At 47.1% G+C, this 24,302-nt stretch overlaps 1 protein-coding gene across 4 annotated transcripts; it reads left to right on the top strand.

Moving 5' to 3' along the window:
- Nucleotides 1-10,612: 10,612 nt before the first annotated feature.
- On the top strand, nt 10,613-23,056 carry errfi1a (ERBB receptor feedback inhibitor 1a). 4 transcript variants are annotated; one of them, XM_085967184.1, is made up of 4 exons: nt 10,613-10,692; nt 17,713-17,875; nt 18,969-19,054; nt 19,829-23,056. In XM_085967184.1, exons 3-4 carry the CDS (start codon nt 18,994-18,996, stop codon nt 20,992-20,994), a joined length of 1,227 nt encoding a protein of 408 aa, XP_085823310.1. In that variant the 5' UTR covers nt 10,613-10,692; nt 17,713-17,875; nt 18,969-18,993; the 3' UTR covers nt 20,995-23,056. The 4 variants fall into 4 exon arrangements, with proteins under 4 accessions (XP_085823310.1, XP_085823309.1, XP_085823308.1 ...); XM_085967183.1 differs by lacking the exon at nt 10,613-10,692 and adding an exon at nt 10,733-10,956; XM_085967182.1 differs by lacking the exon at nt 10,613-10,692 and adding an exon at nt 10,733-10,960.
- Nucleotides 23,057-24,302: the final 1,246 nt, after the last annotated feature.

The following is a 24,302-nucleotide window of genomic DNA, read 5'->3' as shown; positions in this document are numbered from 1 at the left end:
TGGTAGCTGCAAAACAATGGCGTTCGATTCCATGTTCAGTAACTTCTGTGAAAACCGTTTGCAAAAGTCGGCGTCACCAATGTAGGAATGTCTAGTTCCTATCCAAAAGACTGAGGTCCACTCAGGCGATCAAACAAACGAGGCTTAATGAAAACTAACAGAGTTTAACGGATAATTACAGGAGAACATCGAATATAGGTCTAGTCAGTTCGGAGGCTCCACGAGGACTGCTTGGGCGGTCCCGTGGCTGACGTCATGACGTCATCACATTTTTCTCGCTGGTGGGGGATCACGTGATGAACGGCGTGACGTCATCGCGTTTACCCACGCTATTAAAGTGATCGCGCTCTGTACATGTAAACAGTGAAAACAAAGATACAGACTCAGGCTGTAGCTAACATATTATTAAAGGGAATTGTATACAATTGATCGGAGTCCCTTAGTGGCTCCGCCACAGACTTACATTTATATAGCACCTTTCATGACCTCGGGCCTCGGGACATCCCAAAGCGCTTTACAACCAATAAAGTACGTTTGAAGTGTATTCACTGTTGTAATGTAGGAAGAATGTGCATTGTTAAACATATTTAGCGACTGCAGACACACACGTGTTTGACCAGCAAAAGAAATGATCAGCTCAGCCACTGGATTAATTCATCTACCTTGTATCCCATCAGTTGTTTTATTCTGTGCGATTGCGGTAATTACAGAGGAGTTTCCCTGCTATCTGCCACAGGGAAAGTCATCACAAGAATCCTCCTCAATCGCCTTCTCCCAGTGGCCGAAGAGCTCCTCCCAGAGTTGCAATGCGGATTCCGCCCACTAAGGGGCACAATGGACATGATCTTCACCGCACGTCAATTACAAGAGAAATGCAGGGAACAGCACCAACCGCTGTACATGGCCTTCTTTGATCTCACAAAGGCCTTTGACACTGTCAACCGTGAGGGATTATGGAGTGTCCTCCTCAAATTCGGCTGCTCTCAAAAGTTTGTCACTATCCTCCGCCTGCTTCACGACGACATGCAAGCAGTGATCCTGACCAACGGTTCCATCACAGACCCAATTCACGTACGAACCGGGGTCAAGCAAGGCTGTGTCATCGCACCAACGCTCTTCTCAATCTTCCTTGCTGCAATGCTCCATCTCACCCTCAGTAAGCTCCCCACTGGAGTGGAGCTAATTTACAGAACAAACGGGAAACTGTTCAACCTCCGTCGCCTCCAGTCCCGATCCAAGGTCGTCAGATCCTCTGTCCGTCGAATTACAGTATGCAGATGATGCTTGCGTCTGCGCCCATCGGAGGTCAAACTCGAAACCATCGTAAACAACTTCACCGAAGCATATGAGAGCATGGGCCTTACACTAAACATCCGTAAGACAAAGGTCCTCTACCAACCTGCCCCCGCCACACAGTGCTGCCGCCCGATTATCAAAATTCACGACAAGGCCTTGGACAACGTGGACCACTTTCCATACCGTGGGAGGTTACTGTCAACAAGGGCAGACGTCAACGACGAAGTCCAACACCGCCTTCAGTGTGCCAGTGCAGCCTTCGGTCGCCTGAGGAAGAGAGTGTTTGAAGACCAGGACCTCAAACCCGGTACTAAGCTCATGGTCTACAGGGCAGCAGTGATACCTGCCCTGCTGTATACCTCAGAGACATGGACCATGTACAGCAGGCACCTCAAAGCACTGGAGAGGTACCACCAACGCTGCCTCCGCAAGATCCTGCAAATCCATTGGCAGGATAGGCGCACCAACGTCAGTGTTCTTGCTCAGGCCAACATCACCAGCATCGAAGCTCTGACCACGCTCAATCAGCTCCGATGGACGGGTCACATTGTCCGCATGCCTGATACGAGACTCCCAAAACAAGCGCTCTACTCGGAGCTCCGGCACGGCAAGAGAGCCCCAGGTGGGCAGAGGAAATGCTTCAAGGACACCCTCAAAGCCTCCTTGAAAAAGTGCAACATCCTCACCGACACCTGGGAATCCCTGGCCCAAGACCGCACAAAGTGGAGGAGAAGCATCCGGGAAGGCGCCGAACACCTCGAGTCTCTTCGCCGGGAGCAAGTGGAAGCCAAGCGCAAGCAGCGCAAGGAGCGCACGTCAACCCAAGCACCCCACCCAGCCACCCCTTCAACCACCGTCTGCCCCACCTGTGACAGAGACTGTAGGTCCTGCACTGGACTAATCAGCCACCTGCGAGCTCATTTTTAATGTGGAAGCAAGTCATCCTCAGTTCCGAGGGACTGCCTAAGAAGAAGAAGTTGTAATGTAGGAAGAATCTGCATTGTCAAACATATTTAGCGACTGCAGGCACACACATGTTTGACCAGCAAAAGAAATGATCAGCTCAGCCATTGGATTCCTTCATCTACCTTGTATCCCATCAGTTGTTTTATTCTGGACAAACCCAAGTGAAGTCCCAAGAGTTCTCAGCACCACCAAGATTGAAAACAGCAGGAGTGGTCAATCAGGAAACATTGGTTAGTTGACGCCTGTAGATTGTAGTGAAATGAGTCTTGGACAGTATGGGACAGTCTCAACCCTACTGAGGATGGGCTCATGGGATAGAAACTGCTATGAATTCATGATTAATTTCCAATCTAATTCAGAGAAGCCACAAAGATGTGTGAGGTAGGAAATGGAAATGTCACACTAGCTTCTGCTGCTCTATGTACCCCAACTCTATCACTATATTAAGGTATTGGTCAGACTCATTCTGAGGCACTGTGTGTGGCTCCAATCACAAAATTATTGGAAGGAGACTTTAGGCCAGGAGAGGGACCAGAGGGACAAAAGAAGAATGATTCTGAGTACTGGGATATAGTGATCTGATAAAGTTAGGGATAAAGCACATTGTGAGGTGAGAGTAAAAGGAGCATCTAACCCGAGATGTGTCTGACCTGGAAGTACTTGATGATAGTAAAGTGGCCCATCCTCCAGGAGTGATGCCTGTCACTTCGATGAAAACAAAAAGAACCCCGATTGTATTCCATTTAGAAATACTCTGATGACCCGAGGTTCTGTGATCTATAATGTCACAACACCAACCTATGCTTCATATTGCGGCTGCTGTACGTATATGTCCCTGTTCAGTCTCCTCACCATTCACAACCAAGGTGGCAGACCCCAGCCTTTCCTGAGTCAAACTCACTGGGATAAGGCCCCTCAGAGATTGCTCGTCATCTCTCTCAATGGGAAACCCAGGGGGGGGAAATTTGGTTGGTTTGCACCTCCCGTTAGCGCCTTAAGAGGGCACGAATGGGGCGCAAAGCAATGAGCGCCCCACGAAATTAACTAGATATTTTGCGGCGGCGCTAAACACTACCGCCATGATCTCCTGCGCCGGCAGATCGTGACATCAGTCGAGAGTGCAATGCCCTGGTAACGCCCCGGACTGGATATTGAGTGGCGCCCCCTGCCTTACCACCTGCCGCTAGCAACGACAGGTTGAGGGGAGCGTTTTGCAGTCGAGAAGGGACTGAGGAAGCGCTATTTAAAGACGACCGCTTCCTGTTTTTTTTTGTTGACGAAATTTTTGCACCACGCATTCTGAGTGAGAGAGAGAGACTGCAGGAGATATTCAAAGCTGTCTTGAGGAGTTTTGGGTACTGAGCAGCACTTTACAGGTTCTTTCTGATTTGATCTTCCTTGCATCGATTTAGAAGAGAATATGGGGGCTGCACTCTGAGCTCCATCCCTAGGTCTCTCCATTGTTCTTTCCAACAGATTTGATGTACAGGTCTCTCCAGGCCAAGATTCAAGCCTGCAATGAGCAGGGTGTGGATGGAGAGCAAGATCAACCCTCCCCTTTAAGAACTGGCTGGCGCCAGTGTGTCTGTGTTCCATTGCTGACTGACATCACATGAGCTTCACCAGCGCTCTGAGGTAACACCTCGTTCCTCGGCCTTTGCGCCTTAAGACAGGTGTGTAGCACCTGATTTCTTCTCCTTCTTAGGCAGTCCCTCGGAACTGAGGAGGACTTGCTTCCACATTAAAAATGAGTTCGCAGGTGACTGAAAAGTCCAATGCGGGACTTACAGTCTCTGTCCCAGGTGGGGCAGACGGTGGTTGAAGGGGCGGGTGGGTGGGGTGCTTGGGTTGACGTGCGCTCCTTGCGCTGCCTACGCTTGGCTTCCGCTTGCTCCCGGCGAAGAGACTCGAGGTGTTCGGCGCCTTCCCGGATGCTTCTCCTCCACTTTGTGTGGTCTTGGGCCAGGGGTTCCCAGGTGTCGGTGGGGGTGTTACACTTTTTCCAAGGAGGCTTTGAGGGTGTCCTTGAAGCGTTTCCTCTGCCCACCTGGGGTTCTCTTGCCGTGCCGGAGCTCCGAGTAGAGCGCTTGTTTTGGGAGTCTCGCATCGGGCATGCGGACAATGTGACCCATCCATCGGAGCTGATCGAGCGTGGTCAAAGCTTTGATGCTGGGGATGTTGGCCTGAGCAAGAACACTGATGTTGGTGCGCCTATCCTGCCAATGGATTTGCAGGATCTTCCGGAGGCAGCGTTGGTGGTACCTCTCCAGTGCTTTGAGGTGCCTGCTGTACATGGTCCATGTCTCTGAGGCATACAGCAGGGCGGGTATCACTGCTGCTCTGTAGACCATGAGCTTAGCGCCTGATTTAGCACTCCAATCACCTCCAGGGGCGATAAAAGCCAAGTTTGCAGTCGGAGGCGATAATTAGCGCCAGGCGCTAATCTTTGTGCCCGGCCGATAATTGCGCCCCAAATGGGGCGATAATGAATTTCTCCCCCAGGGTCTTCAATCACCACTGCCTCCTGGCTGGGTTGGCTCAGATTGGTAACTTGACATGTGGAGGCATTGGGTGTGGGCCATCAAACTGGCACCTCAAATTATTTCCCTCCTCCCTGCACTGTCTGGGGGCTGAACCCCTTTGAGGTACCTATAGCTTCTGCTGCTCTATGTACCTCAACTCCAGCGCTGTATTAAGGTATTGGTCAGACTCGTTCTGGGGCACTGTGTGTAGCTCCAAACACATAATCATTGGAAGGAGACTTCAGGCCAGGAGAGGGACCAGAGGGACAAAAGAAGAATGATTCTGAGTACTGGGAATTTAAGTACTGAGCAAAGGTGAGAGAAGATAGATTTATTCTCTTTGGAAAAAGAGACCTCAAGGTGATCTAAGTGAAGTTTGCAAGATCATGAAGAGAATTGATAATGGTGATCCAGGGAAAAATGGGTTCAAATCCAAGGGGACACAAGTTAAAAGTGAGGACATTAGCAGTAAGAAAGGAAGTTGGGGTTATAGAGTAAGTTACCAGAGAAGGACATTTAAACAGACAGTGTAAATGGGCTCAAGATGTGTTTTTGGAGAGAGAAGTGATTGAGAGACATGGTGAGAAGATGGTTAGGTAGGGTTGGGGAATAGTGGGAGATGTAGGTCAGTGGGTTTGATCTATGAAAAAGGGGTTGACTTTTTCCTGTGCTTTATGTTCCAACACAATGAACTCTAGACAAACACATTCCTGTTATAGACTACAGCTCCAAGCCCAGCATTCCAATATACAGACTCACAACCTTACAGTCTCATCATCTAGAATTCCAATTGGTTAAATCACTTCCCATTTTGTGGAATTCCTGATCAATGCATAAACTATTCCCTAATTGTTGATGTTTTGATGCCTCAGCACCTCGTGCATGGTCAGTCACGTGCACACAGCACGTGCCTACTGAGCCACTGAACACTTGTTAAAAAGTTCCCTGCTGATATACCTGTTGTAAGTCTGCTTGATCGGCAGCCCATTCACTGGCGTAAACATTCACTCCCTCCACCACTGGCACATCATGGCTGCAGTGTGTACCATCTACAAGATGCACTGCAGCATCTCGCCAAGGCTTCTTCGACAGCACCTCCCAAACCCGCGACCTACACCACCTACAAGGACAAGGGCAGCAGGTGTATGGGAATACTACCACCTCTAAGTTCTCCTCCAATTCACACACCATCCTGACTCGTACATATATTGCCATTCCTTCATTGTCACTGGGTCAAAATCCTGGAACTCTACCTAACAGCACTGTGAGGGCACCTTCACCACACAGACTGCAGTGGTTAAGGAAGGCAACTCACCACCACCTTCTCAAGGACAACTAGGGATGGTCAATAAATGTTGGTACTGGTAGCGACGTACATATCCCAAGAATGAATTTTTAAAAATGTGAACGCACTATGATTTTTTTCTGCTGAGTTTTCTTCAGTTTTGATTGAAATGTTAGAATATCTTGTGCCAACTCCCCCGACGGTTTAGTGTATTAATACATCGGCGAGTGTGGCCCTGAGCTTTCAGAGCAAGCTGCTTCAGAATTGTAGCTTGTCTGAAATCCCACCTCATGATCCAAGGTGTCCCTTTGGTTTAGAATCCCCACTGTCCTGGACAGAGAGCGAATATCACAAAATTAATCCCTGTTTTTCTAAAACAGTTAATAAAATGGCGATCACTGCGCTGTGCGTAACCCAACACAACACTGGCTGACAAGTTGGCGAGCTGTCCATCAGCTACAGATGTGTGGTTGGTATTTGCACTCTGCATTTGCATCTCTCAGATTATGGAAAAGTCTAAATTACTTTTTAAAACCATAATAAATGATTTATTCCCCAAGTGCTGTTTCTTGAAACAGAACATGATTGGAGGGGGCGATGAAGTAGGTTTCATCTGCTGAGAGCTTTGCAAAGCCTGCTGGGGATTGTCGCCAGGGTGAGAACACAAGGATTTTAACTCCCAATATCTCCAAGTAACATTTATACATTACGATCTGGTTTTTAGGAGTTTAATCAATATTCTTTCCATAGGTGAGTTGGTCTTTGGACCTTGGTTCCCTTCCCTCTCCAATACAAAGAGTGATGAACGAATCTACCCTCCCCGCAGTTTTCTCCCCTCTTCTCCAAGAGGCACTGACTCTTGCTGGGATACAGGTGCCAGCTGCCTCTTGTATCTGACCCAGGAAGCCATCCTTCATGTGTGAGCCTAGACAATGAGTGCCAGCAGGGTATTTGGCCAAGTGAGCATCACCGCCGATCCTGATCCTGCACTCACCCGATGCCCACCCACATGCACTTTCCAGCAGGGATCACGGGACAGGAGCAAGAACCTGGGCTGATTCCTCTTTTCCAGGAGCACTGAGGCCAAAGATGAACTAACTCAGCACAGATCACAGCTGGAACCTGGGACCTATGATCTGTATGGCTCCATATCACACAGAATAAGGCAGTTACACACTGAGCCACTAGGAAAAGTCAACACAAAGCAACTCCATTTCCACCTTTATTTTCCTTTTGCTATTTCTCTACTTTGCCACTGCCTCTGACACTGCAGCTTGTTATAGATTCCTGTACACACAAGTGTACACACATAAAATGCACGCATGGATATACACACATGAATGCACAAATATATACATACACACACCAATGCTGATACACACACATATTTAGAGTGTTTAATGGAGCAGTTCCATCAAACCGGTTTTTAAGTCACTTCATGGACTCCCAGGCCACCTGTAACTTTTGCAGCATGGATGAGTCTGTGTTTCACATCTACATGGAGTAGGAGAGGTTGCAGCCCCTGTTTCACTATTTGAAGGGGCTGCTCCTCAACTTCTGGCTCCACTTCAGTCCCACGCTCCTGATCTTTGACCACCACCGGTGGGGAGGGGGGACGGGCAATTTGGAGGACCTCCTCATGGTCTGCTCCTGTGCCTGGCCAAGGTGGTCATCCACAGGTCCAGGTTGCATGCAGCCCGTGGGGGTGGTCGCTCTGGCTGCCTGTCTCTCTTCCACGGTCTATCCGCGCCCGGGTGGTCCTGGAGAGGGAACATGTGATGTCCGCCGGCACTGAAGTGTTTGGTAATGGGGAAAATTATATTACTATTTAAGTTATAAGTTTCCTTTGTTTTTATTTAAATGTCCTATTAGTTGTGCCTCTCTAAAAAGGGGCCACTTTTGTTAGGTTTTTTGTTTGGTGACACTGGGCACTTAAAGAAAAGGCACAGAGATATTTGTATAAACACTCATACCCAGATGCATCAATGCTCAGACACAACAACTTGCATTTATATAGCACCTTTAGCATAGTAAAACGTCCCAAAGTGCTTCACAGGAGTGTTATCAAACAAAATTTGACACCGAACCACGTAAAAAGATATTAGAGGTAGATTTTAAGGAGCGTCTTAAAGGAGGAGAGAGAGATAGAGAGGTGGGGAGGCTTAGGGAGGGAATTCCAGAGCCTAGGGCCCAGACAGCTGAAGGCACGGCTGCCAATGGTGACACAATTAACATCGAGGGTGTGCAAGAGGCCAGAATTGGCGGAACGCAAAGATCTCAGAAAATTGTAGAGCTGGAGGAGTTACAGAGATAGGGAGGGGCGAGGCCATGGAGGGATTTGAAAACAAGGATGAGAATTTTAAAATCGAGGCGTTGCTGGACCGGGAGCCAATGTAGGTCAGCGAGCACAGGTGTGAATTAGGATACGGGCATCATAGTTTTGGATGAGTTCACGTTTATAGAAGGTGGAAGATGGGAGGACATCCAGGAGAGTGTTGGAATAGTCAAGTCTCGAGGTAACAAAGGCCAGACGGGCAATGTTACGGAGGTGGAAGTAGGAGGTCTTGGTGATGGAGTGGATATGTAGTCGGAAGTTCCTCGCAGGTCAAATAGAATGCCAAGGTTGCGAATGGTCCAATTCAGCCTCAGACAGTTGCCAGGGACAGGGATGGAGTTGGTGACTAGGGAACGGAGTTTGTAGCAGAGACCGAAGACAATGACCTCAGTTGTCCCATAATTATTTGGAGGAAATTTCTGCTCACCCAGGACTGGATGTCGGACAAGCAGTGTAACAAATCAGAGACAGTGGTGGGGTGGAGCGAGGTGGTGGTGAGATAGAGCTGGGTGTCATCAGCGTACATGTGGAACCTAACGTGTTTTCGGATGATAACGAGGAGCAGCATGTAGATAAGAAATAGGAGCGGGCCAAGGGTAGATCCTTGGAGGATTCCAGAGGTAATGGTGCAGGAGAGGGAAGAGAAGCAATTGGAGGTGATTCTCTGGCTATGACTGGATTGGTAAGAATGGAACTAGGCGAGGGCAGTCCCACCCAGCTGGATGACGGAGGAGAGGCATTGGAGGATGATGGTGTGGTCAATCATGCCAAAGGCTGCAGAGAGGTCGAGAAGAATGAGGAGAGATAATTTACCACAGTCACAGTTACAGAGGATGTCATTTGTGAACTTAATAAGGGCTGTTTCAGTGCTGTGGCAGGGCCAGAAACCTGATTGAAGGGGTTCAAACTTGGAGTTATGTGAAAGATGGGAGGTGACAACATGTTTAAGGCCTTTGGAGAGGAAAGGGAGGTTGGAGATGGGGCTGTAGTTTGCAAGGACAGAGGAGTCAAGGGTGTTTTTTTTGAGGAGGGGTGTGATGATGGCAGATTTGATGGGAGGAGGACAGTACCTGAGGAGAGGGAACCGTTAACTATATCTGCCATCATGGGGGCCAGGAAAGGAAGTTGGGTGATCAGCAGTTTGATGGGAATAGGGTCAAGGGAGCAGGAGGTGAGTCTCATGGACAAGATTAGCTTGGAGAGGGCATGAGGGGAAATAGGAAAGATACAAGAGAAAGATGTGAGCTCAGGGCTAGGGTGGGGGGAAGCTAAGGGGAAGTATGGCTTGGTGGGCATGGGGAAGGGAGGGAAGCAGCAGGGCCACCTGAATGGATCGTCTCAATCTTAGTGACAAAGAAGTCCATAAGCTCCTTTCATCTGTTGTTGAAGGTGAGGGTGGAGGAGGCAGGGGAGGGGGGATTTAGAAGATGGTTTGTAGTGGAGAGAAGCCGATGGTTATCTTTGCATTCCAGGGTGATCCTGGTTAAACCAGTTGTCCGCCATAAACATTCAAGTCTGTGACCCTTGGACTTAAGGGAGTGGAGATGAGGGCCGTACCAGGGGGAACGATCAGGATGAGTTAGAGTCATGGTTTTAGTGGGGACAAGGGCATCAAAGGTGGAGGTGAGGGTGTGATTGAGCAGATTGGTAGCTTCAGAAATGTCATGGTGAATGGAGGGCCAAAGGCTGGACAGTTGGAAATTTGAAAGCGCCATTGTAAATGACTTGGGGGAGAGTTTTTTTTCCAGGGGCATACACAGAAGAAAGTAGGGTTGGGAGGCGGGGAGGGGTTGTGAGTGGAGCCACAAATACACCTGAGTTTACACATGTTCCTATGCAATACTGAAACTAGATTTTAAATCTTTTTGGATTAATCTCTCATCATCTTAAAGTTAAAGTAACATTTTATGGTGAAACAAAACTAGCCCAATAGACCCAGCTGGCCAAACACAGGGCGGGGAAAACATTTAATGCATTTCAGAAAACTGACTGTTAAGTGAGTTATGTAGCAATCTGAGAACAGGCACAAGACATGGCAACTCTAAACAGAGTCCAGTTCAACTTTATTTTTGCATGTTGGGTTCTGCAAGGTTTAAACTGCTGCGATGGATGTTGGTGGGCCCCACCAAATTAAATCCTAAAAAAAACTGCATTCACTCATCTCCTCCCTCCGGTGCTCTCAGAGGTAGAACTTTAAAAAAGTTTATAAATGAAGGACGAGCTGTCGCCTATTTAAATTTGAGCTGCTGATCTCGGGCTGTTTGTGGATGTTCCCCTTTAAGGCAGAGGTAAGTAAGTGTGCTGACTGCAGGCTGTGGGCGGGGATACGTCCTAATCCCACTGTACGGTGACATCAGGACTCAGAGCCCGCCTTATTAAGCAAACTGCGGGGCACATTGCAACAGAGAAACATTTAATTAGAGTCAGGAGTCAGAGCAAGTAGGAGAGATAAAATGCAGTCTGGAGAAATGCTGCTGTATTCACCGCTGCACTGAGCTGGGACAATTGGAGAATTTGCGCCGGATTTCTTATCCCGCGAAACGGATCAGGAGGTAGGTGAGTTTCAGCCCCGTTCAGTGCTCGCCGTTCTCCGCACTCCTTTCACCTCACTGACGCTTCTAGTATCTTTTACCTGTTTTAAAAAATATCCCCATTCACGTTTTCCTTTTTTGTTTTCTCCCCTCTCTCTCTCTTAAACCCTTCCTGCTTCTGCTCAATTTCGCTAATTCCTTTTGTTATAACTACAATATTCTCCAAGAAACTCGATATCGTGTTTATCGCGGTGCTGGATGAACAAAAAAAACCCTATATAATTTACTATCGTCCTATAAATTATTAGCCGGGAGCCACTCCGATCAGTTTAATGTATAATCTGAACTGCAGCAAGTTTTAAACCTTTTCAAAACTTCTGCAAAACTCTTTACAAAAGAAACTACTTTGTTTGCAATAATGTTACAAGTCTTTTTAAAAATACTAGTATTAATTCCGGGTTTTATATATTAGAATTCTATTTTCTCATTGGCTCTACTTCATTTGTCACTGATCTTAACGTTGTTTGCAGCCGAGTGGGGTCTGAGACCAGTTCCTGAGTCACAATGTATAAAGTGGCTGGATTTTGCTATGGTTAAATTAACCTGTTACCGAGAGCTGGGCAGGCACTCGCCTGCAGGCTGAAGCCAAGGGGCTGCCCAGCCTATCCTGTGTCATCTCTTCAAATCGGGTCCCTCCACAATCCTGCTTTTAACCTAGTTCCATAGCGAGACACTCGGCACAGCCCGAGTCTGCTGATCTTTTTAAATAATGGCTACTTTTGGGGAAATATTAAACCAGCTCCCATCAAATGTTTTGGAGAGAGTGCTCCTCAAATCTATGGGATGTCTATCCGTGGTAGCTGATTGCTACAGGCTATCAGCTATTAAAGGATTACTGAGTTCACGGCTGGGGCTCTGGAGTAAGTTAGAAGTGCATCTCCTTTCTGGTTTCTCCTGAGACGTAAACCAGTTTTGTTTTTCTCTAGTCAATGATAAAGGTGTCCCAGACTCCGCTTTGAAACTGTCCAGTGACTAACGATTTCAAGTGGCTTACTCGCCTCTGCCTGTTTCCTGCAGTTGCCCAGGGTTTTTTTTTACGGTCTGTTTACAGGAGCCGAACGATAGTTTTAAGTCGTCTGGCTGTGCTGTTACTGGACCTGTTCCAAAATACCCCAGTAAGTTCCATTTTAAGATGATAACCAATTTCTAACCCTGTGAAGTAGGGACTAGCTGTGAGCACATGGCTCTGGTAAATTTAAAAACTGGTGACAAACCATATATGGTGTTCCCAGGCTGCCCTGAGTAAAGGCTCCAGCACTGACTGGATGAGGATATTTAGGTAGCAGCTCAAAGCATGTGTTCTGGCACATACACCGAGCCCGATCGTCCTACAAACGTCTCTCTCAGTTTCCTCCTCCCTCCTCCTCTGATGCTGCTGGATACAGTCCCACTGTTGCGACCCGAAACGTCAACTCAAATTTCTTTCCACGGATGTTGCTTGACCTGCTGAGTTTTTCCAGCATTTTCTGTTGTTATTTCCCAACTGAGTAGCCGTTCTTCATGTGGGAACGTAGACAGTGAATATCAACAGGTGTCTGGCTGGTGGGGCGAGGGGAGCATCACAACCGAGTCTGATCCTGCCATCCACCTGATCTACCAGCACCTCTGATAGTGATCAAGAGTAGGAACACTGGCCGATTTCAACCACCCTCCTAATCCAGGGGCATTACGGTAGTGTAGTGGTTATGTTACTAGACTAATAATCCAGGCAACGTGAGTTCAAATCCCCCTACCCGTGGCAGTTTGAGAAATTGAATTCAGTTTTTTAATCTGAAAGCTGTTCTGAAAAGGAAACTTAACACTACAATAAATAATAGCGTACTACAGTGCTTAGAAAAAGAGCTGTGCTTAATTTGGCAGCAGAGGTTGTGTTATAGAATCTTATAGCACAAGAGGCCATTCGGTCCATCATGCCTGTGCTGGGTCTTTGAGCTATCCAATAGTCCCGCTCCATTGATCTTTCCCTATAGCTCTGAATTTTTTCTTTGCAAGTATATATCCAATTTCCTTTTGAAAGTTATTATTGAATCTGCTTCTGCTGCCCTTTCAGGGTACAGTTGATTGTCAGTCCCTCCTTTCAAAGAGGAAGTTTCGCTATGGACACATTAAGCGGCCCTGAGCTCACATGATCTGGGTTTTGTTTTTCCTGCTAGTATCAATAAACTGCAACACCCACATCGGAAATGTAAGACATTATTGGTGTTATTACTCACACTTTGTCATTGCTTCATCAAGACCAGTCATGGAAAACACTGCTCAGCCAACGTAATGGAGATTACAAAGACGTGCTCAACACTAGGAAAGGAAATTGCAAGTTTCCCAGGTGTGACAGACACCCTGCTCTCAACAGTCACTGCTTTTTTTCCCCCTCATCATCAGATGGCTCATCTTTTGAGTCTGAATTCTTGGAGACAAGTCCCTGGTGCAAATGCTGAGTGTGACTGGGCGGAACCACTTTCTGTACCTTTTTTATAGATTTTTGTCTCCAAGGTACTTAAAAGTGAGGGGAAGGGGTTTAACATTTCAGTGTTTTTTTTTTTGAAGCTATAATTAATGAAGTTGAAGTCCTCTCGCTGCCAGTATCTCAGCTCCACAATTGAGCATTGGGTGTTTTGCCTGTGACCCTATTTGTAAAAATGAGTTACTGGAGGGAGCTCTGCTTCCAGTCAGTTAGGTTGTGCCGACCTTGCTGAGTTAGGTGGGACGGGGCTGTCTGGATCACGGGTATCGTCCAGCACCTGTCGATCTTGGTGATTATGGGGTTTATGATGAGGGGGATACAGTGCTTGGCCAGTTTGAAGACGTGCATTTGAATCTTTCAGTTCAGGATCCCTCTTCTGGTTTGTGTTCTACCCTTGTGGGATTTTTTTTCGTCGCCCATTTTGTCTCCTACAAGCACAGATTCTTGCCTGCTCCCCTCTGGCACCTCACCCAAGTAGCCATACTTCACGTGTGGGCCTAGACATGTGCATGATTGTGTCCTCATCTGACATCCAGCGGGAGTCACTGGATAATCAGGAGCAGGAACTGTGACATTTTTTCCCTTTTCTAGGTAATGCTGTTTGTTCCCCAAACACCACCCTCCAACCCCCACCCCTCCACCAGCTGAGAGCACTGGGTATTTAAAGTGTAATTCTGAGGTAAAAGGCAGTTGGTACAAAATCAGGTTGTAAGAATTATGTCCTCTATTTAGGTTGCAGATACCTGGAGCGAGGGATGTCACCTTATTTACACTCCCTAGTGCGGTGTGCCCACTAACGGCACCTTTGCCTTCTCAAAGATCTCTAATTACGTCTTCTCAGGGCAACTAGGGATGGGCAATAAATGCTGGCCTTGCCAGCGACGCCCACATCCCAAGAATGATTTTTTTTTTAAACACACATTTGCTTGTTGTCTGAATCTGCAGCTGATTCTCCCTTGTTTGAAGTTTTTTAATTTCCCCAACCTTGCAGTATTAGACTGTGCTCTGATATTGTGCAGAAAGAGCAGTGTGCCATCATTAAACTCTGGTTGTGACAGAGCCAAGTGAAGTATGTGCAAATATTCCCCGATGTGAAGGAGCTCCTGTCCATCGCTGTGTGATCCCAAACCTCTTTCCCCTTCTGTCCAACTAAATTACATTGACGTATATTTGTGCATTAGAAAATCTCACCCTCTCCCTGGAGCCTGGAATGTTCTGGGATTCTATGATATACCCTGCTCACGATGGCTCAATGCATAAATGCACGTCACTGCATCACTTAGACCAGGAGGTCTCGGGTTCTATCTCCAGTCCAAGCTCAGTTAGCCTCAGTGCACCATGGGCTAGGGAGAGGCAAAAAGTGAGTCAGGGTGGATGCCAGGTGAGGATCGGACCTGGTCTGGTTGTGATGCCCCACATGATCGAATGCCCTGCTGACACTTTGATCAATATTGTCGTTCCCCTGGGCAGAAAGGGGGCAGTAGCCTGAAAATCCCATCCCATTTGTGCCCGCCTTCATCTTCCTGGGGGCCTCCTTATGGGTGGTCCAGGTACTCGCCTGTTTCAGGTGGGAGCCTTATTCCAATATGCTAATCAGGGTCCTATGAAGTACATGGGTATCAATGGGCAGAGTGTGCACTACAGATGTCCTTAAAGGGACCACTGCAGGCTGTTAGAGTAAAACAAGATTTTAAAAAAAAATATTAAAAGGAGCATGTATGCACCTTGTGGTCCCACAAATATGCTGGTGTAACCACACACTTCCGTCCCTGGAGAAAATTTCCAGTTCAGCTCTGTGGTGGAGCCAGCAGAATTCCTGTCCTCCTCCTTTCCCCAGTGAAATTCAGCACCTTCAGGAGAGGAGGGGAGCTGAACCCCAGTGAGAGTCAGCACCTTCAGGAGAGGAGGGAACCTGAACCCCAGTGAGAGTCCGCACCTTCAGGAGAGGAGGGAACCTGAACCCCAGTGAGAGTCAGCACCTTCAGGAGAGGAGGGAACCTGAACCCCAGTGAGAGTCAGCACCTTCAGGAGAGGAGGGGAGCTGAACCCCAGTGAGAGTCAGCACCTTCAGGAGAAGTGGCAAAAAAAAGTTAGCCATTGGCCTTTTGTGTAGGGGTTGTGCTGAGCATAGTGGGGACACTGGGGGATGTGAATGACATTGAGGATGCAGTTGCTGCTGGTATTGGCACTGGCTGACTGGTGCTGTGGTGATGCCATCTTTGTTGGTAGCAGGTACAGAGAAATAAAAAGGCTAATTATATAAACTCCTGCTTCTGGTAGTGAGCCTTGCCCACCAGGTTAGGGTGGTTGGAGAACAGGGGCACAGGTGGCAGTAGATCAGGGCACACTGCAAATGTCTGCCCATTGATGGTAGCAGATGGAAAGTAGGGGCATGCTATAATTGTAAAATTTGTACAACCATCCTCTGCGGTATACCGGGTGAATCGCACTACAGTAAGGACTTCCAGTTCTTGCCTGCACTGGTTCTGTTGCTGTTTCTTCAACAGACAAAATGTGGACCTGGTTCAACTTGAGTGCCAATCACAGCCACCCCTCTGCGTTAATTTGAGTAGAGATGGAGAAATAAAGCCCTGGGTAAATAATATAAACACCGGTAGCTTTAGTTTAAAGCCTGCAAAATATGATTGCTGATGGTTAATCAAGGCACAGGTATAATGATAACTGGGAGACTTGCCTCCAGGGGTTGGAAAGACTCTCTGATGCTGCAGGTTGTACTGGCTTTGTGGGGTGGAGTGATCTTCACAGGCTGATCAGCCATTTTTCCATCTATTTCCTGATGGTTCTGCCACTTGCCGCCATACAGAGGAAATCTCCAGGACTCCTAGCCAGTTATGTACTGTGACCAGGAGGTTTAGGTTCTTGGTCTCTGCTGATTGCACATAGCTGATTAGAAGGTAGAAACATTCTGTTAGATTAACCTTGAGTATTTTTGATCCCTCCACCCTACCTTCTCACCATATCCCTCAATCTCATCTTCTCACCTTATCCCGCGATCCCACCTTTTCCCCCACATCTCTCTTCACGAACACTCTTAGTTGTCTCTTGATCCCAGTTATACTGTCCTCTAGTGTCCTTTCTTATTCAATGGCTCTATTTCCCCCTTTGTGTGACTATTCCTCTTTTTGCTCTCAAGTCTTCATTTTTAACTGGTTTAATTGTTATGCAAGTGTAGCTGACAGAAAGGAAATTAGGTCACTTCTCCAGTGGGACAGGCTGCTGATGAATAGTGTCACAGTAATGCGCCACTCCCTCTGACATCACTGCCCTCTCTACCAAAAGGTCACTCACCATCTCTTTAAATTGAGAACATTGAAATTTGTGTCCCTACCTTACAATAGGGGGCCTGGTACTTTTGTCAGTGAGGATGCTGGAGAGACTCGCTTTAAAGGCTCTCCAGCAGTATAAACGATCAGGTATCAGGCCAATACAGAAACCTATAAAATAAGTGGCAGGCTGACTGACTGCTTCAACCATTAATATCAAGGCTGAAATATTCGGTTAAAGAGCAGTCCGCATCATGAATGTACCCTATTTCACATCATGAACGTGACCAGGATGGAATCAGTGATGCCTCTCGCCTCCAACCTATCTCTCAATCTTTTTCTCTCACTATTCTATCAATATCATTGTGGTCAGCGTTTCTCTCCACTTTCCTCTCTTGTTCCTCCTGAGGTCCGAATCCACTGTCCTACACACTCTCTTCCTCCTCCGTGTTGTCAGTGTTGAAATCGAGCCTCATTGTTCTAACTCAATCCATTTCAGAATCTCAAACCTGTGGAACTTGTCCCCTTTCTTTGACAGTGGAGATGTTTACATACTAGATGGTAACTCGAAGGGGTGAATGCTAGATGTACTAGGGTGAAGCTTCAAGCTGATGAGTTCTGGCCTTTCAAACATTTTACTGCTCCTGTCTTCTGATTTTAACTCGCTTTATCTGCGTTTTCCAATTTTTGTAATGAGCAATGATTAATATTATAACATTTGTCTAAATGTTGAGTTCATAGTCCGTTAAATAAAACAGAAAATTCTGGAAACACATGGCAGGTCAGTCATTATCTGTAAAGAGAAAAGGATGGGTTAATATTTTAGGTGTGTACCTTTTTCATCAGAAACCAGCTGTGGTATCCAAGCTAAAGGGAAGCTTCACCAACTGATCCAATCTGTTAGCGTTGACATTACTGAGGGACAATAAATCGATGAATAATTCAAGAATTCCCTCTCTTTCTTTTGTCAAGGAATGCAATGCCCTGTTAACTTGAGGAGAACACAAAGACTTTAAAGGATTGGCGCATTCCCAAAATTGCAGGACTGGCAGCACAGGAGATCCGCAATCTGCTGAGTAACTGCTTCATGCGCGGCAGTCACGGTGTCATTAATACCAAAAGCTGTTGGAATCAAGTGAGTACCTCAACACAGCACCATTTTGGAATTGGGAGGGAGCAGCTTCAGACCTTTTTAGGCAGAGAGATCTCAAATGATGGAGAAGGCCAGGTGAGATAGTGTAGTGTGACTTCCAAAAGACTTTGACAGTGGAGATGTTTACATACTAGATGGTAAATCGAAGGGGTGAATGCTAGATGTCAGCTTGACAAACTTAAGGTCAGTGGATATCATGGATAAGACACTGACGTGGTGGTGTTGGGTCTGTGCTGGAACCTCTTCTGTCCCTGGTGAGGTGTTTAGGGGGCTGCCATGTGGGTCTTTGCAAGTTTGATTGCAAGGTGGTTAAATTCATGGATAACACCAAACTAAGGGACTCTGTAGATATCATGGTCTTGCACAAAAAAAAATCTCAAATAGGTTTACATCTGGGCTGATCAGAGGCAAATGAAGTTCAGTGAAGATGAGTGCAGGTATTGATTCCCAGGAGAATGAATAGGAAGCAGATACACTCCACGGCTGGGGCAGAACTTAGCAAGCGGGAAACAGAGCTGTGCTGTTGATTCATTGGTCACTTTGTTTTGACACGATTAACCGGTGCCAGGTGATCTTGCCATATCAGTTGAGTCTATATTTGTAGTGGCCACGCTGACACTGTAAAGGACCTTGGTCAGGACCCATCTAGAGTACTGGATTCAGTTCTAGTTACAGGTATAACACAAGGGGTCCTGCAGTAAAGAGCAGAATAATGGGGCTGATCCCTGGGATCAAAGGGAATTGGTGGAAAGATAAACTCTTGAGCCTTAAAAAGAGAACACTCCAAGGGGTATTTAACTGGATAGAGAAGTAAACCTGAACAATACCATCGGGTACCCCAGGGCACAAGGTCAGGAAGTATTGCTTTGCACAGGATGATTGGCCACCAGGTGGAGCCAGGACACTGGGCTTGGTTGAGAAACAGTTGGATTTTGTAATGGGAAGGGGTTGGGGGGGAGATGGGGTCAGGATTGATGTCCTGGAAAGATGGGATTAAAGGGCCTTTGTTATCTGGCATTCTAGTGATTGTTCACTCGGACATAGCGACGAACATTATGTTTTTCTGTGATTTCAGCATCTACTTTGCAGACCCCACAGCCATGACCTGCACTTTGAATGCTACTCCCCATCAACAGCCCTACATCGTAACTTCAGCCAATCGTACGTATACCACCCCGATGGGGTACATTCCTCAAAGTTTGAGAATTTTTGAATTCGGTTTATTTTTTTTTAAAAAGAAGCTGGTATCAGTAAACGTGACCATGAAGCTGTCGGATTGTCGTAAAAACCCAACTAATTCACTAATGTCCTTTAGGGAAGGAAACCTGCCATTCTTACCTGGTCTGGCCTATATGTGACTCCAGTCCCACACCAACGTGGTTGACTCTTAACTGCCTTTTTGAAGTGGCCTAACAAGCCACTTAATTGTATAAAAACCTGCTACCGATGGTTCAAGAAGAAGACCCACCACCAACTTCACAAGGCAACTAGTGATGGGCCTTGCCAGTGATGTCTGCATCACAAGACTTAATTTAAATAAAAAGTGTTTTTAAATAACTTTTTTTTGTTCCCTGATGCCTCAGTGAGTAAATCCCCTGCCTGCTGTGGTACTGAGCCGTTCAGACTTGGAAAGTCTCCGGCTCTGTCCCTGGTCTGTGCTGAGTTAGCTAACCTCCATTGGGCTTTACCGTTGTCATTTGTGCTTCAGGCAGGGGCTCCTGCTCATGATTGCTGTCCAGTGCTTCCTTGAATACCATGCTGGCACTCTCTTGGCCAGGCTCACACATGGAGAATGGTCACTTGGGTGAGGTACTGAGATGGCCAGTGACTGTGCAGCCCAGACCCCAGCGAGAGCCTGAGCCTTTGGAAGGGGAGGGAGAAAATTGGTGTAAGCAGCTCATTTAAAAAACATTTTTTTTCCCCTTACCCCAACAGGGCAGGAAATGGAGCCACTTGGGCTGAACAGACACTGCTGTTTCGGGAGTTGCCTAAGATCGTCCTTCCACAAGCTGCGACCGCCTCCTCTGAAAATGCCCAACAGTGAGGAGCCATTTGTACAGCTGGAGAAAGATCAGCTGCTCTCTCCATTTAAGAGACTTTCCGTGAATGGCACTGTGCTGTCACCATCTCAAACATTGGTGAAAGGGGCAACTCCACCAACTAATTCTGGGTGTGCCGGAGACCGAAGCTCTAAACCGCTCCCTCCGCTGCCTGTTACTGGTGATGTGTCCTTCGATGATGTGGACAGTGAGGTTGAGTCCATTACAAGCTCTGAAACCGATTCACTCTTGCAGGACTCCAGGCCGCTGAGCTTCAGGTATGGTGCTCCCAGCAGAAGGAGCTTCCGTGGGTGTGGGCAGACCAACTATGCCTACTCTGAGTGTGCCAGTCGGACTAGGTTGCCAGAGAGTTGCCATGTGGTAAAAGACACTAACCTGGAAAACAAAGAGGTCGCGGAGCAACCCGCTCAGCCTCGCCGCAAATTACGGCGTTCGCATTCAGGCCCGGCTGGATCGTACAACAAGCCCGCCATGTTAAAAAATGCAAGCTGCTTATTGCGTTCATCATCAAACTCCAGCGAGGTGAAGCCTGAGGTCCCTCCTCGGGTCCCCATACCCCCACGGCCGGTGAAACACGACTACCGGAGATGGTCCGCAGAGGTAATGTCAGGCATGTACTGTGACGAGGACAGGCCGCCGAAAGTTCCTCCACGGGAACCAGTGTCCAGAAGTAACTCGCGCACCCCGAGTCCCAAAAGCCTTCCAGCCTACCTTAATGGAGTGATGCCACCCACAAGAAGCTTTGCACCCGATCCCAAATACGTCAGCAACAAAGTCTTGCAACGGCAGAGTAGCGACGGGGCTGCCACGCGGGTGCCGTGCATTTTACCAATCATCGAAGATGGGAAGAAGGTGAGCTCCACTCACTACTACCTGCTCCCCGAGAGGCCTCCCTACCTGGACAAGTTTCAGAAATATTTTGAGGAGGCCCAAGGCACATGGATGTCGAACGATTGCACAGCAGAGAGCATCAAGACATTTGCATTGACCAAGCCGGAGACTGTAAAACGGAAGCCCATTGCCCATGTAGAGTCTCCTTAGATTTTAGCGTCCTCCAGGGGCAGAAAAAAAGGCAGCAACAAGGGACAGTCCCAGGATAATCGAGACCGCTGGTTTCCGGTTTCCAGTTTCCACGGTAAAGTAAACGGAATCGCAGAATGTGATCCCAAACTGACAGTGAAAATCCCACGTAACGAAAGTGGAATTTAACTTAATCAATTACTGTAAACCAGAGGCCCTTAAACAAGTCAGTGTGCCCAGAATGCCCAGTCGGGTTTCCTGTACAGTAGTTTTGTGATTAATTCACCAGGACCTCTCATGATTGGTGGTTGTTTTTATTGCACTTTATGTACTTTTTGGAACTTTGCAATGGACAGTGAACCAGGCACGACACAATGCCCTGTGATACCTCGGGAGGGCGCAACATCCATTTTGGACACGGAGGCCCATCCCAGGTGGTGAATCTCCTGTGAAACCTGCACAACAAAGTCGAGACTAGTTTTTATGACCGAAACTTTTGTGATTTATTATCTAACTGTTCAGAGATCCTTGTGAGGGAGAAACTGCAGCAATTGTTACTGGGCAGTGTACAGGCGATTGTGCTTAGTATCAATCCAGCTCAGGGATGCTCAATGAAGGTCACCTCTCACTTAACTGTTTTAAGTGAAAAGTATTATGCTAAAGTGAAGGGATTTTAAGTTTTTTTTAAGCACAGAACTGCCACAAGTTCATGTCTCTGCCTCTTTCTCTTTCCCCCTCCCCCACCCCCCCCCCGCCCAACAATTCACAGCATTTGTATCGGGGAGGTGGAGCAGCCCAAGGGTCAGAGGGAATGGAGTCAGTGATCCATTTTTTTAGAAGGATAACAATCTTCTCGCTATCATTTCTTTCCTCTGCCCCTGAGGGCGTGCTCACTTCCTGTTTTGAGTGGAATTGAAGTGATACAGCCATGAATGTGGGACTGGAGAATGGGCTTGTCGTGGTGGGTGTCCGCTCACAATTTGTCTTTCGCTGCTCATTAGCACTAGTAGCTTACCAATTCTACACCTTACCAATTCTACACCTTTAATATACACTCTCTCAATTTGACCTGCAGCTTTTAATAAAAACCCGTAACAGGCAGCAGACAGTCAGCAGCTGTTTAACAGGAGTTACTGCAGCGGAGGCCCTTTGGGGCAGGAGACTATTGGAATGTCTGTTCCTCCAGCTGCCCCCAGATACCTTACCCAAGTGGCCATTCTTCATGTGATGGTGGACATTTGATCTGGAAGGGCATCACAGTTCAGCCCAATCCTGCCCTTGCATACGTATTCCTAGTGATCAGGTGCAGGATCCCTGGCTCCCTACCCAGAGGCACTGAGCTCTATAGTAGCCAGCAACTACTTCCCAGGAGTTCCTGCCATCACTATTGAGTGCTGTTTGGGAAGGGATATGGTTTACTCAAAGTTTGTATCTTTGGCTCATGTGCTGCCCTTGAGCCTGTAGATGATCCGAGCCTTGGACTCCCTCGAGTCGGCACTTTGCGTCACTCCATCAGCTGGAGTGGGGTGGGGTTGGGAGGGAGTCAAGCCGAGAAACCATTCCGAAGCGGTGACTGAGATAGTGTCGAGCCTTCCCATCCCAACATAAAACTCCCTGTCAACTGGCAGTGGGATGCAAGGCATCTTCAGCCACAGACTGTCTCAGAAATCAAACGGCTCCCCCTGTACAGGCATGGGCAATTATTGAGGAGTTAACTGGGAAACTAGGAGACACTTGGGTAAACAGTTGGCTACTAAAATAGAACAAAATTGGGTGAGTGAAGGGCAGCACGGAGAGAAACTCGGTACTGACCTGCAGACTAGTTTACATGATAATGACTCGGGACCTACATGAAGAATCAGTGCAGTTGCTTGTGTGTGAGAATAGTTTTGTGTGTTAGTGACTTAATTAACTGCATGTAACATAAATGAAGGCCTATATTTCTGCTCTTGTATCCTCACTGGCTGTAATGTATCTTGTTTCTATAATATTTGTTGAAAAGCTGCAGAACGATGTTTGTCTGTGGTCTGTGCAGTATTATTGGGATATCATTAATTACATTTATTTTTTTTTAAAAACCTTCCCTAATGTCTTATTTTAAATTTTGTGTGCTGTGTTTAATCAGTGCTTTCGATTACCTGCCTATAAAGGATTTGACTCTCCCAACAAAATTTGGCAGTAATCTCTCATTGCTACTGCAACAATCTTACTAACGTAAATCCGATGCACGATAAACAATTCAGCTACGCACTGTTCAACCTCGAGACTTGACCCGCAGTGATGCAGGATAAGTATCTCCCCTGGGATGTGTTATAAAATTTCTGTTCTCTTATAGTCTAATTGGTGGTGAGAGCAAGTGCTCTAATGTGTTACAGATGTTGTGTGCCAGGGTGGGCCCTTTAACACAGACAACCTGCACAGTGTCCAACAGGAGTGAATTGTTCCCTTTTACTTGGTGTCTACAGATGTACAGGAACTGAGACATTAAGCACACACACGAGCCATACAGTACTGGACAATAATGAATTGTTCCCTTTTACCCAGTGTGTACTGGGAGGGAGATGAGTTGCTCTCTTGGTGAAGGAATGTAATTTGACAAGGTCAGGCTGAGTGCAGTCCTGAGGAGAGTATGTAACAAAATCCAGGGATGTTTACTGCACCTGTGAAATTGAAGATATCTTCAGAATATAAGAAATTGTTAGTAACTAAATGCCCATGGGCCCATAAACCTGTCCCTTTTTCATAGCTAAACTCTATCACTTTTGCCCTCAACCCCACCTACTCACCATATCTATCAACCCCACCTTCTCCATTTCCAATCTACACTGTTCATTCACCAAGCAATTAATCCCTAATTGACCAAGGCTGTGTTTACTTAACAATCAAGTCTTAAAGAGGGACACAGCTTCACCTTGGAAGCAGCAACAACAACAACTTGCATTTATATTACTGTCCAATTGCACATAGCAGCAGAATAATACATTGTGCATTACACTCCTGCCCCCCAGAACAGCCTTTCATCTGCCTTACCATGAGCAATATTACCAGAGATCTATTGTTTGTATACAAGAGAATATTTCCTCTGTTTGTTTGGCTTTGCTCAGCCTGTTCTACTTGTCCATTCTCTACCTCCAGAGTACAGGTAGCAATACCCAACTGGCCACTGCCTGTGGTCCCTATGAAGCAGGGAACCAGCTGTGAGATGCCCTCTCACTTCCTCTTGTGTCTAAGTCCAACTCTCACCCTCTTCTTCCACCCCACCTATCAAGGCCCAGGCCTGGGAGCTCACGGAGTGGAGAATATGGCAACATGACTGTTGCATCACAGAC

The sequence above is a fragment of the Somniosus microcephalus genome, chromosome 25 (assembly GCF_052327205.1).
Source record: "Somniosus microcephalus isolate GS21.2 chromosome 25, FLI_Smic_1.0, whole genome shotgun sequence".
NCBI classification, from domain to species: domain Eukaryota; kingdom Metazoa; phylum Chordata; class Chondrichthyes; order Squaliformes; family Somniosidae; genus Somniosus; species Somniosus microcephalus.
This window is presented reverse-complemented; position numbering and strand designations above follow the sequence as displayed.